Source organism: Eleutherodactylus coqui, chromosome 1 (assembly GCF_035609145.1).
Source record: "Eleutherodactylus coqui strain aEleCoq1 chromosome 1, aEleCoq1.hap1, whole genome shotgun sequence".
Classification (NCBI taxonomy): domain Eukaryota; kingdom Metazoa; phylum Chordata; class Amphibia; order Anura; family Eleutherodactylidae; genus Eleutherodactylus; species Eleutherodactylus coqui.
In genome coordinates, this window is record NC_089837.1 from 435,066,453 (window position 1) to 435,080,921 (window position 14,469).

Here is a 14,469-nt window from a genome sequence, read left to right on the forward strand (position 1 = left end):
TAAAAAAAATCGTAACTCCTTTATTTTATCCATCGACGTTGCTGTATGAGGGCTTGTTTTTTGCGGGACGAGTTGTATTTTTCAATGGTGCTATTTAAAGTACCATATAATGTACTGAAAAACTTTTAAAAAATTCTAAGGAGTAAAATGGAAAAAAAAAAACTACATTTCGCCATCTTTTTGTGCGTCTCGTTTCTACAGCGCACACCAAAAAAAATGACATAACTTTATTCTATGGATCGGTCCGATTACTACGATACCAAACTTGTATAGGTTTTTTCTACTATACTTTTTTTTTTCAAAGACATTTAATTTTTTTCAATTATTTTCTGCCATCATTTTGTGCGCGCAATAACTTATTTTTCCGTCGACATAGTTCAGCAAGGGCTCATTTTTTGAGGGATGTTCTGTAGTTTCTTATAGTACCAATTTGGAGTACATACGACTTTTTGATCGCTTTTTATTGCGCTTTTTCTGGGAGACAGGGTGACTAAAGTGCATTTCTGGTGTTATTTTTTTTTTTCGGACGACATTCACTGTGCGGGAAAATAATGCGCTACTTTGATAGTTCAGACTTTTACGGACGTGGCGATACCAAATACATATTTTTAATTTATTATTTAGATTTTTTTAGTAGATATGGCAAAAGGGGGGTGATTTAAACTTTTGCAATTTTTTTTTTTTTTCAATTAAAAAAACTTTATTGATCCTTTTTTTTTTACATTGCTTTGAAGTCCCCCTGGGGGACTTTAATATGCAATGCTTTGATCGCTCCTGCAGTATGACGTAATGCTATAGCATTACATCATACTGCTTTTTGACAGGCAGCCTATGAAGCCACTCCACGGGGATGGCTTCATAGGCAGTCTGTTAAGGCAGCCCTGGGGCCTTTCATTAGGCCCCCGGCTGCCATGACACCTGCACACCCCCCACCCCCCCGATCTATACGCCGGGGGGGCCGTGCGGGACGCCCGAACATAGATTTAAATGCCGCTGTCAGAATTGACAGCGGCATTTAAATGGTTAATAGCTGCGCGGCCGCTCACGGCTATTGCCCGCGGGTGTCAGCTGTTATAAACAGCTGATGCCCGCACTGTATGAAGAGAGGTTGCCACGCAACCTCTCTTCATACATACCCTGACGCTCCATGACACACCAGTAAGTCATTGGTCGTTAAGGGGTTAAATACAATTTTAACAGAAGTGGAGCCAAAATCCTCCCATCTCCACTGAGTTTGCCTCAGTTATATGTAATTACAAGACACTACGAGATATATCTTGTTTATTATGTTAAATGTATTTTACATAGTCATTAAAAAAATAAAATGCTTATATACAGCTCATATATACAATAAGTACATGACGTGACATTCTGCTTCTACAAAACATATATACAAGGTTAGCACAAACATAAATAGTGTAACAATCCTTCAGAGCTGCGTGTTCACAGCTTAGTGTCCATGATAATGTTGCCATCTTTGTCTTTAACCCTGACCCTTCCTGAAGCATATTTGGTTTCCTGTTGGCCGTTTGTGTACACAGTTTTGACTGTACCATCTGGGTATTCCCGCCTTTTAAACTGTGCTGTGTGCAGTTCTCGCTGTCCGTTGTCAAATTCTATTACTTTAGTCCCATCTCTAAAAGGTATATGAAAATACAAAAATGTAAATAGTGACAGTATATATGGACACAATTCTGCAGGATTATGGATACATTCTTCAGTATTAACTATAAGCAAACTTTTGTAGAGTTCAGTTGATTTGAAAAACTTTGGCAAAAAGTTTGGTGGTGGTCCAATATGGCCCAGTTGCTTGCACTATTGCCTTGCAGTACTGGGGTTCTAGGTTCAAATTCTCCTCTTTGTTTCTTCGTAATCCTACTAAAATAGTGCATAAATAGATTAAGAAGCAGCCAACACCTGGAGAATCTACGAACTCCATGCAAATATGATCTTTGGTCAGATTTCAACCTAGGACCCCAGCACTATAAAGCAGCAATACTAACCACTGAGCTGCCACCATACTTTTCTTCCTTCGTGCTGCTCAAGGAGAAGAAACAAGGAAAACATACAAACCTCATGCAGATGTTACCCTTGATCAGATTTTAACCTAGGATCCCAGCACTGATAGCTTTGCAAGTAAAAAGTATGGTGGCTTAGTTAGCATTGTTGATGTCCTAGGTTAAAATCTGACTAAGGACAACATCCCCATGAAGTTGGTGCCAACATAAGAGAAAAAGTATAAACAACCTATAAATGGAAAAAAAGATGTAAAAAGCAGCAGCACTGGAGACAGTTTTACTCTTTGGCAATAAGTCTCACTAATCCTAAACTGCTCTTCAATTCTATAAATCGTTAAAAGATTAATACAGAAGGTGTTGGCCCTTTAATAAATACTAGGGGAAAAGGTGATTAGGAGAAAACAAATCTAATAAATAGAAGTGCAGTCCTGCCTTAAAAAGATCAAAATAGACAAATCGCCGGCTCCCAATAGCATACCCTCCTGGGTTTTGAGGGACTTAAGTAAAATCAGACAGATCAGTGTTTATATTTAAGGACTCTACAGTGACAGGGTCTGTTCCACTGGATTGGTGCATAGCCATGTGGTGCTAGTAATCAAAAAGGAAACCTGGAAACTATAGGCTGTGCGTAATATGGGTTGAGAGGTTTCTTAGAGAAGCTATCCTGGAATACCTCAATGACAATAGCTGTAAACTTTATATCAGCATGGGTTCTGAGTGGTCACTCCTGTCAAACCAACCTCATCAGCTTCTATGGAGGTGGTAAGTTCAAGAATGGAGAGTTATTGAATCTTGTGTATCTGGACTTTTCCAAAGCGTTTATATACCAACCCTTTATGTGACACAATATCAATGTGAGAATGCTCAGGCCAGGTGAGAATATGCGTAAAAGGGTAAGTAACTGGTCAGTGACAGGAAGTAGAGGGTGGTTATTAATGTTAAATAATCTGAGAGGGTCACCATTACTAGTGGAGTACCACAGGGGTTGGTTTTGGGCACTATTTTTAATATATTAATGGCCTGATAAAAGGATTGACCAGTAAAATATCAATATTTGCAGATCTACAAAACTATGTAAAGATTAACATGTGAGAAGACACAAGGAGATTGCAAGAGGATCTGGATAAGTTGGGGGCTTGGGTAGAAGAGTAGCAAATTAGGTTTAACATTGATAAATGTAAGGTAATGCACATGGGCAGGGGAAATCCATATCATTACTCACAGAGATGGAAAAAGTCTGAGATTTTCGTTAACTGTAAGTTTAACTGGACCAACCAGTGTCAGGCAGCTGCTGCTAAGACATATAAGATCATGGGGTGCATTAAAATAGGGGTAGGGGCACGTGATGAGAACAATGTTCTTCTTTACAACTCACTGGTCAGACCACACATGGAATATTGTGTACAGTTTTGGGCACCAGTACTCAAGAAGGATACATCAGAGCTTAGGCGGGTAGAAAGGCAAACAACTAAAGTCACAAATGGAATGGGTGGACTACAATACGCAGAGAGGTTATCAAAATTTAGGTTATTTTGTTTTAAAACAATACGGCTGAAGGGCGACCTAATAACCATGTATAAATATATCAGGGGACAATACAGAGATCTCTCCCATGATCTGTTTAAAGCAAGAACTGTAACATGGCGTTACCCTCTGCATCGAGAGAAAAGAAGGTTTCTAAATAGATATAGAAGGGGGTTCTTTACTGCAACAGCAGTGAGACTCTGTGCCTGAAGATGTGTTGATGGCGAAGTTGCTAAGCGTTTAAGAGGGGCCTCAACGCCTTTCTTGAGCATTGCAATATCATGTTAGTCACTAGATTACTTGAGAAGGGTGAACCTCTCTTAAATGAGGAAAACTGGCTTCAATCTCGGTGAGTTTGTTTGTTTTTTTGCCTTCCTCTGGCTCAACATTGAAGGGGTAATAGGCTGAACTGGATGGACATATGTCTGTTTTCAGCCTAACATACTATGCTGCTTCTTCAGAGTAAAAGCATGGTGGTACAGTGGTTAGTACTATTGCTTTGCACTGCTTGTGTCCTTGGTTAAAAGCTGATCAAATGCAGCCCAAAATCCAAGACAATGTAAGTAAATGGTTTCTATTAGAGATGAGTGAGTATACTCGTTAAGGCACATTACTCGAGCGAGTAGTGCCTTAGCCGAGTATCTCACCGCTCGTCTCTAAAGATTCGGGCGCCGGTGACAGATGAGTTGCAGGGGGGAGCGGGAGGGAGAGAGAGCTCTCCCCCGCGGGCCCCCGAATCTTTAGAGACGAGCGGGGAGATACTCTGCTAAGGCACTACTCGCTCGAGTAATGTGCCTTAGCGAGTATACTCGTTTATCTCTAGTTTCTATCAATCCCCATCACTCACTGCAGAAGAAATCTGCAATGGATTCTAGTTATGCTGCAGATCTCAGTCATGGCAATGCAAGAAGTGAAAGCCGCACCAAAATCTACAAAAAAAAAATGTGTAAATTTAATTGCAGATGTTGGTGCACATTTACTAGTGGAAAACTGCTGCTATTTATGCACATAGGCTGAGGCTAAAAATTTCACACGGGCGAGCACTGTATCAGACAATAAAATCAAAGGGACGTGCGCCAGCCAGTACACAGGGGTTGGACCAGCTTCTGCTTCGACCCCAGTGTATTGCGGCGCTGCCTGGTTAACATTTTTATTAAGCACAGCCAGCGGCCCTTGTGTTTGACATTTGTGTCCCAAACAATCAGTGATATATATATATATATATACACACACACACACACACACACACACACACACACATAATTAAATCTTTAAATACTGTACAGCCCCAGTTACAGGAACTAGTGCAAACACAAAATATTAATGTCTGACAAAAGCAGGAGCCATGACATCAACCGTATACACAAAGACAATAGATAGAACTTACAGATGAGTTGTTATGATTGTTCCATCAGGGAAGATGCTTTCTTCTCTCCCATCATGGTAAAGATTTTTTATTGTTTGATCCGGAAAGGTTATCTCTTTCTTTCCATCAGGGAAATGTTTTTCTAAAAAAAAAAAACATTGTATAGAATAATTTTAAAATTGGTATTTGCAGGCATAGCTTACACTGAAGTGAATTCAATGCCAATGGAGCGGTCACGTTTTGGCTCTGTGTCCGCACTTACATTTGGCCCAATATCAGCTGATCACCGAAAGTCCGTAACGGCAGACCCTGCTGCTTAACTATTAAGGAGCCAATATGAGGTTAGGTCATAAATAGCAAAGTCCAGGAAAAACCCCTTTAAAAAGATTTTCCAAGACTATTGATGACTTATCTTCAGAATAGGTTATAAACATCTAATTTATGGAAGTCCAAGAGCAGTTTTTCCAAGCAGAGCAGTGGGAAAACCAACTGGGCGGATAAATTCAGACTTCTGTTTCACCATACCGATGGGAGGGTCAGAAGTCGCCACAAGCAGCATGTATCCATGAACCCATCCTGCCAGCTGATCAGAGCATGTCAGTACTTCTATCTGATAAGCAGAAGGTATCGTGTCCACATGGGCCTCTATTCCTGTGGACAGACTTTAACCCATTCCTGCTGCAGGGCGTACGTTTACGTCCTGGCAGCGGGGTACTTCCCGCAACAGGACGTAAACTTACGTCCTGGAGATAGCACGGGATCACATATGATCCCGCAGCGGGAGCCGGCTGTCAGTCACAGCCGGCGTCCCGCATCAGCGGGGGAGGGGGGGGGGGGGCATCAGAGATGCGCCGCGCCTCCCCCCCCCCCCCCCCCCCCCCCGCTGTTAGATCGCGGCAGGGAAAGAGTTCCCAGAGGGAGCGGCCTCTGTGTCTCCGGCCGGCTCTCGCGATATCGCGAGAGCCCGGCCTGTCGCCATGGTAACAGGACGCCAGACACTGGCATCCTGTATTGCCTATGATCGCTGTATAAGCGATAAAGCATGGCAGAGTCGTAGCTCTGCCATGCCTTATGACAGCGATCATCAGGGCAGTAGTCAAAGTCCCCCAGGGGGACACAAACAGTGTAAGAAAAAAAATGAATTAAAAAAAATAAAAAATAAAAATTTTAATGCTTTTTCTCAGATTTGCATAAAAAAGGTTAAAAAAAATCCCACATACTTGGTATTGTCACGTTTGTAACGACGTGTACAATAAGATGCACATGCTTTTGAGTGTGCACGGGAAAAAAAAAACGCAAAAATAAACCGCTAAAACTGAGGCAAAATGCAAATTTTTAGCATTTTGCCTCACTAAAAATGCAATAAAAGTGATTAAAAAAAGCCGTATGTACCCCAAAATGGTACCAGTAAAAAATACAGCTAGTCTCGCAAAAAATAAGCCCGCACAGAGCTCCGTACATAAAAAAATAAAAAAGTTACAGGACTTTGAATGCAGCGATTTAGAAAAAAAAAAAAAGATTCCCAAAAAAAGGGTTTTTATTGCAGAAAAGTGAAAAAAAATGTAAGAATTTCGGTATCGTTGTAACCGTACCGGTCCGCAGAAAAAATGGAATGTCTCATTTATGCTGCATGATTAACGCTGTTAAAAAAAAATTAAAAATCGATAGCAGAATTGATGCATTTTCTCTCCCTGCTATCATAAAAAAATACAAGTTTTACAATATAGTTAATGTACCCAAAAATGATGCTGATAAAAACTACAGTTTGCCACGCAAAAAACAAGCCCATATATGACCGTGTCGACGGAAAAATAAAAATGTTATGCCTTTTGATAAACTGAGAAGAAAATCTGCCAAAAATTGTTGCGTCCTTAAGCCCAAAATAGGCCATGTCATGAAGGGGTTAATGCCTAGTGGAATCTATGCCATGATAAATTTCTGCGGTTCTGAAGGCCAGAGGAGGTCCAAAGCGCTACTAGATGGGCATCTCTAATAAAGTAGCCAGAGTGTAAGTACTACCTGTATTTGTGACATATGTAGGTTGCTATAGGAAATTGCTTGTGCTGTTGAACATGTTTAAGAAGTTAAAAACAAATTAACCACTAACCTATCTGTCCATTGGAAAACTGAAGTATTTCAAGTCCTTCAGGGTATGTTGTATGTGTAGTTTGGGCATCAGCGTAGTAATAAATCTAAAATGAGAATGGGTGAAATTCTGCAAATGATAATACAAACATGAAGACAATTGTTACTGTACTCAGACACCCACCACTCTCTGATCTGCCATCACTTGTTTAACATCCCCATTGAAGAAAGTGACAGTTGTAGACTTTCCATCCGGGCTTACTTCTTTACGTGTTCCATTTGGAAACAAAATTACATGACAGCCATTTCTTAAAATTCGCTCCACCTGCAAAGAGAAGAAATGAAGCGCTGTAACCACAAAACAAGCTAAAGTTTCTAGCAGATTAGTTTACAACCTATAACTCTGGAAAATTAAGATTTTTCTTTAAAAAAAAAAAAAAAAAGGCTGCTTCAAACTACCCTAAGGCAGCCGCATTACTCACACCTCCCAAAATCCTTTGATTGCCATAGAACCCTATATAACTTCACCTTTCCATCTGGATATGTAATTTCGCCCTGGACACCATCACGGTCTTTCACTAGGGGGCTGTCATGTTTTGGTTCTGTGGGTAGCACCTTGTCAGGTATCTGCAGAGAGACAAGGTAATTAGTATAGAGGATATGTACCGATGTCCACATATAGTACAGAACTAGAGTTGAGAGAACGTACTCTGCCGAGCTTGATGCTTGTTCGAGTATTAGTGTACTCGATGGTGCTAGTTACTCGAACGAGCATCATGCTGTGTTCCACCCTGCCTCCGTTTTTGGCTCCTCCCCCCACGACGCAGCGTGCCAATGACAAATTTTTGGGCAGGCAGAGAGAAAGAACACACGAACCAAGAAAAAAAAAAAAATGCTTGAGTCTCCCATTGTAGTCAATGGGGTTTGTTACTCGAGTAGAGCTCTCGAATTCTACGAAAAGCTCAACTCGCATAATGCGGACTCGAGCATTTGGGTGCTCGCTCATCTCTATACATAACCAATCAGTATTGGCATCCGCACAACAGCAAACACCTAGATCTGCAAGACTATACCGTGCTCTAGACAAACCACTAAGCACAAAGCTTTGAAGGTGAAAAATGCATCGCCACTAAAAAGGTACCTTTACATGGGACAAGTATTAACCCTTTCCAATGCAATTTCCCTTTCAGCCACATGTTCCCCAGCTATTATTTATTTTGGGTGAGAGTGCATTGTGGATTCCTTGGAATTATTCAACAGAAACACATACAAATGAACGGTCATGATGATTTTAGTAGCAAGTTTTTGAAAATTAATTTCCAGTCCAGTGTCAGTCCTTAGACCACTGTCCTGCATAATATAGCATACATATGCAGAACAGCGTCCAACATCGGAGTGCTGACCTGCATACTGTTAGAAATGTGTCAACCCTCTATGCAGGGAAATCTTAAGCCACTCACAAAGATGTTTTTTTACAGCGTTTTAAACGCTGTACTGAGCCTCCATTGATTTCAAGGGGGCTTCTCAGACAAGCGTTTTGATCAAACGCTGTCTGTTCTATTTTAGCACTTAACGCACTACATCACCCATTGCAATAATGCAGTACAGTAAAAACACTGTCGAACACGTTTGAAAATGTGGTCCTGAAACACTGAAAAATGCGTCGGGGGACTGGCATTAATGTCGGACGAGAGCCAACACTGGATTTAAAAGGAATAACCAAAAAAAAAAAAAAAAAAACAGCGCACAACCAAATATTAGGAATTGGAGAGTGCATGTTGATCTGGTATCCTCACATATAATAAAGATAATGGCAAGATGACAGCTTTCCAGGCAAACTTAAACACAGCTGTGTGTTATAATGCACTCTTTGGGAAAAAATTAAGTCAAGCACCTGGGAGAAGTTGTCGTTTTGCTGCAAAACTCGGCATGCACCTAGAGGAGCATGAATAGCCTTAGAAGTCTCACAGAGAGACAACAATAGTTAGCAATATGACACATCAATAAAATTTAACTGTAATGAAAAAAACACATGACCATGTGTGACTTACAGAATCCGGAGTCCGACCAGGACCACCACTGTGTCATATAAAGTAAGAGTTGCGGGTGCTGTGTCCCCCAATGACGAGACGAGAAAGAGATTTTACGGTGAGTAAAAAATCCTCTTTTCTCGCTCGTGTCATTGGGGTACACAGACCGTGACAACCGTCCCCAAGGGTGGGTACAAATAAATCATAAACGCATGCGGTCAATTTACAGTCGTCTGTAAAACCTTTCGACCCAGCGAAGCATCGGCTGATGCAAATGTATGCATCTGATAAAACTTAGAAAAAGGCGTGCAGGGATACCCAGGAAGCCGCCCTACACACTTGTGACACTGAGGCCCTGTGATTTACCGCCCATGAAGCCCCCACTGCTCTGGCGGAGTGTGCCGTCACCTGGAATGGCAGTGTCTTACCTCTAACCGGGTAGGCCTTCACCACTGCCGAACGAAACCAGCGAGCAATTGTCACCTTTGATGCTGCAAGACCACGTCTTGGACCATCCGGTATCACAAACAGGGAACCCGAGCGCCGGAAGTAGGCGGTCTGGTCCAAATACGTCCTCAGGCGCGGACTAGGTCTAAGGTATGTAGAGCCTCTGGACGCGATGGTAGTACAATGTCTTCATTAATGTGGAAGGTTGACACCACCTTTGGGAGAAAAGACCGCACCGGTCGCAGCACCACCCTATCCTGGTGAAAAACCGTAAAGGGTGGTTTTGCAGACAGCGCCGCAATCTCCGACACCCTGCGAAAGGAGGTAACCGCCACCAGGAAGAGGACCTCCCAAGACATCAACCGCCGCGGTATCTCCGCTAATGGTTCAAACGGATGGGCCTGTATGGCATCCAGAACCAGTTTTAGGTCCCAGGGTGGCAGTGGAGACCGAAAAGGCCGGAACCTAAGGGAGCTGAGGCTCAGGCCCAAGTCCAACCCGTCCTGGAGAAAAGACAGGAGGCGGGCCAACGAGAAATGCCTCGTTTTCCACACCCGGTGATATAGCAAAAAATTCCATGCAGGAAAAAGTGTAATCCACGCTTGCCTGCAGAGCAAAATTTGTAATCCTCTCTATTTAGTCATATTTAAAATTGTCAGGTATACCCATCTCCAACCAGACACGTATTGGCTGCACAGAGCCCTCGTCAGTGGTAGTGAAGTGAGCAAGCTGACAGCACAGCACACCATATTCTAGTGTTTGTTCTTTGGAATTACCCGGTGATATACTCTTAATGACGATGGCTTTCTAGCCCTAATCATTGTTTGAATAACTGGGTCTGAGAAACCCGTGCCCTCAGTACCGTGGCCTCAACCACCACGCCGTCCAACGCAGCGTAGCCACATTCTGTTGGTAAAGGGGACCCTGAGAGAGAAGATCTTTTTGCAGGGGTAACCACCAGGGCACGACTGCTACCAGGTCCATGAGTTCCGCATACCATGTTCTTCGCGGTCAATCTGGGACTAAGAGAATCACAGGTAGCCCTCCTTCCTGATTCTCCTGAGCAGCCGGGAAATGAGAGGAGTTTGTGGGAAGACCTAGGGGTAATGACAACCCGTCCGGGGAGCCATTAGCGCATCCACTGCTAGTGCTCTGGGGTCCCTTGACCTGGCCAGCTAGGCTGGAAGCTTCTGTTTGAAGCGGGATGCCATCCGATCAAGTGACTCCTCTGCTGCAGCTCCAGCCCTGATGGCTTATGTAAGCCACCGCGGTCGCACCGGCATTCCCTCCAGCCGATGTGCAAAGAACTGCAAGGTCCGGAATACTGCTTGCAGCTCCAATACATTTATATGGAGACCGGATTCCTGCCTGCACCAGGTTCCCTGTGCTGACGAATGAGGATTTGTAAATATGCATCCTGGATATCTATCGAGGAAAGGAACTCCCCTGCCTCCAAGGATGCGATGACCGGTCGTACAGATTCCATGCGGAAATGACGAACCGCCATCAACTTGTTCAACTTCTTTAGATCCACAATCGGACAGACAGCCATCCTTTTCGGGGACCACCAAAGGATTAGTGTAGAACCCCGCGAAGTGATGCTCGGAGAGAGAGTGCACCACCACCCCCTGCAAAATATAGAGTGTGGACCGCCTTGAGGAAAGCTGCCGCTTTCCCTGGGTCCCCCGGGGTTCTGGACCGAAAAAAGGGGTGGACGCGTGGTTGCGTCAGGAACTCTATCGCATAGCCCCTGGACACGACCTCCTGCATCCAGGTATCTGAGACATGAGTCGACCAGACCTGGCTGAACTGGAGAAGCCGAGCCCCCACCCTATCCGAAACAGTTGGGGGCAGTCCCTCATGCGGAGGGCTTTTGGAACTCTTCGTAGGCTGAGGCCCACGCCAAGAGACCTCGGTTTAAAGGGAGGCCTCTTCCTTTATTCCCGCTCCTGCGGACCTTTCCTCTCCATCCTGCGAGGACTCGTCCGGCGACAGGAGCGAACGTCTCTGCTGCGGGGATGACCGCTTTGGACGATTCTGCGGCAAAAGCAAGCTCTTTTCACCCGTAGAAGTCAACGGGACCTGGGCTTCCCAGGCGGACACCCATACTGGTACTTGCCAGGCCTCAAGCTGGCTGGGGGCCACCATCTGACGAGAGCAGGAACATTCAGCTTAGAATGCCCGTTGACCATCTGAGATGAGCCCAACTAGCTCGGCGCCAAAAAGGCGAGATCCTCCCAAGGGCATATTGCTTAACAACCCTTTTGAAGAAGCATCTGCATCCCACGAATTTAACAATAGGCTCCGGCGAGTTGCCATTGATACCGCAGTGGCCTGAGCCACCCGTTTGGCTGCATCTGCTGTGCCCGGCAAATTCCCGGGAAAAGCCCCCTCAAGGACTCCCCCTCGTAACCGTTTTGCCCAGTCAGTAATAGCCTTACTGACCCGGGAAGAGGCAAACACAGGCTTAAAGGGGTTGTCCCGCGGCAGCAAGTGGGTCTATACACTTCTGTATGGCCATATTAATGCACTTTGTAATATACATTGTGCATTAATTATGAGCCATACAGAAGTTTTAAAAAGTTTTATACTTACCTGCGCCGTTGCTAGCGTCCTCGTTCCCATGGAGCCGACTAATTTTCGGCCTCCGATGGCCAAATTAGCCGCGCTTGCGCAGTCCGGGTCTTCTGCTGTCTTCTATGGGGCCGCTCGTGCAGAATGCCAGCTCCGTGTAGCTCCGCCCCGTCACGTGCCGATTCCAGCCAATCAGGAGGCTGGAATCGGCAATGGACCGCGGTCCACGGAGACAGAGGATCCCGGCGGCCATCTTCAGCAGGTGAGTATGAAGACGCCGGACCGCCGGGATTCAGGTAAGCGCTCTCCTGTTTGTTTTTTTAACCCCTGCATCGGGGTTGTCTCGCGCCGAACGGGGGGGGGGGGGGGGGGGGGGTTAAAAAAAGAAAAACCCGTTTTGGCGCGGGACAACCTCTTTAAGAGCCGACCTAGCCACCTCAAAACGGTCTTCGCCAACGCCTTGACCTTTCGATACTTTGAATCCCTGAGATCGGATGACTCCGCCATAGGCAGCATAATAGGCTTAGCCAGGCGAGAGATAGGCGGATCAACTAGCGGTGGGATCGACCACTTCTCCTAACTCTTGTGAGAAGAGGTATTTCCCGTCCAAGTAACTAAACTTGGAAAAAAAACGCTTATCCCGGTGCCTTCCACTCCTTAGATAGGACCTAGTCAAAGGCCTCATGGGCAGGAAAGGTCTTCGGGAAGCGTCTGGGCTGCCTAAAAGAAAACAATATCCCAGACGCCTGTGGCTCTTGCTCAGTGAGCTGAAACGCATCCCCTAAGCTCTCCACCATCGCCGAAAATCTAAGGACCTGATCCTCCTCTATGACAAAGTCTGAGGAGGATTCAGACCAATCCTCGTCCGAACAGACCTTCTCTTTTGAGGATCGCCGCGACCTCGTACCCGAGGAGCGCAAAAACAACAAGGAGGATGGAGATCGGGAGGACCGCCGTGAGTCCGGGGGCCTGTCCCGTCTTCGCCGACGGCCGCGCTGCGAGCCATCTCTATTTCTCACGTGAACCGGAAGCGTCCTGTGCCAACGTCTCCAAAATCGCACCAGACCCCCGAGTGAGGACCGACACCGCAAGGGACAAGGAGCGGGCCCACTCCAGCTCGGCCATAAATGGGGGCTGAACGGGGGAGGGGTGCTTTGCACTGTCACTTGTTTCGCTGGGGAACAGTCTCGACGAAACGTCTCAGCCTGTCCGCATGCCAACTCTAGGTTACAGCGTGAGCAAGCAAAGTGCGTTACTCTTGCTGTCCCTGGTCCAGCCTCCAGAACTCTGGGGTCGGACATGGTGCTGGGATTTCGACCTGGCAAAAAGCTGCAAACTATCCTCCACTATGCCAACCGCCGGCAGGAGGGATGAGCAGCAAGAGGGGAGAGATAGCCGCCAGGCAGCTTACCCTGGGTCCTTGTCGAGGTCCGAAGAGGTCCGGGGAGCCGCTGGGTCGAGAGCCTGCAGATGCTGAAGAGGCCTCCTGGAGCTTCCAGCCTGAGCAAGCACAGCAGCAAGGAGTGGAGGCGCAGGGCGGTCTCAATCTTTGGCGCGCTGTCTCCCGATATGCTGCTTCACTACATCATCCCTCCTCACAATCCTAAGAGAGGGAGGGAGGGAGGAAGGGACGGAGTGCATCACAACGAGGCCATGCCCCCACGCTCGCCCCGCCCCCCTTCCGGCCCAGAGTGTTGCTGCCGCGCCCAGGGCTGCACAGAGGTTCCCTATTGTGCCCCATATGCTGCAAGAGTGCCCCCTGCCAGGAGCCCAAGACCCGGGCGGCACCATGTCAACGCGCTGTGCTACTAAGGTGCCACGCCGGGACACCACCGCGTGTAGCCATGCCCACTCAGCGTGCTCATGCCCTGATACCGGCACCAGAACACCACCAGGTAAGCCATCAACCAGAAACAGCCCCCCCCCCCCGCGCGCTGCCCACGAGCTCAAAGGGAGCAGTGGGAGAGATTAACCTGCCAGCCGCTGCACTATAATATGGGCACGCTAGCGCTTACCCTACGCCATGCTGCCCGAACCAACAAATACATACACAGCGCAACATACGGGGAGAGCCAAGGGGGGGGGGGGGAAGGTTGCCAGCGCATACTCACCTCCTGCGTGCTTGCTGGTGGAAATAGCGGCTCCCCAGTTCCAGCAGCCTACCCCTGTAACATCGCCTGCCCAACAGGTAGGGGATGTGGACCTTTGCACCAAACGGGGGGCTCTCGCTGGCGGGCCACATGCAGATATATATGATCCGGATGTGCCACCTTTTCTTCTGAGGTGGGCCGGGCAAGAAGCAACCTGGACAAACCCGAGGTTGTTCGCCCTCCTCTCCGTTCGGGTTTGATGGGGAGCGTCCTGCCTCTCCGTCTAACCCTGGCCCTTAAAACTAGCCCTAACGGGCACGACCGTCCTCCTATGA

At 46.4% G+C, this 14,469-nt stretch overlaps 1 protein-coding gene across 1 annotated transcript in view; it reads right to left on the reverse strand.

The window, feature by feature from the left end:
* Window positions 1-1,264: 1,264 nt before the first annotated feature.
* CENPJ (centromere protein J) overlaps window positions 1,265-14,469 on the reverse strand; it is a 43,493-nt gene continuing 30,288 nt past the window's right edge. The window contains exons 13-17 of the mRNA XM_066582151.1: window positions 7,522-7,620; window positions 7,178-7,318; window positions 7,016-7,100; window positions 4,930-5,050; window positions 1,265-1,636 (exon numbers count right to left, since the gene is read on the reverse strand). Coding sequence (XP_066438248.1) covers window positions 1,444-1,636; window positions 4,930-5,050; window positions 7,016-7,100; window positions 7,178-7,318; window positions 7,522-7,620 — 639 coding nt within the window. The 3' untranslated portion in view covers window positions 1,265-1,443. The remainder of the gene's footprint in view (window positions 1,637-4,929; window positions 5,051-7,015; window positions 7,101-7,177; window positions 7,319-7,521; window positions 7,621-14,469) is intronic.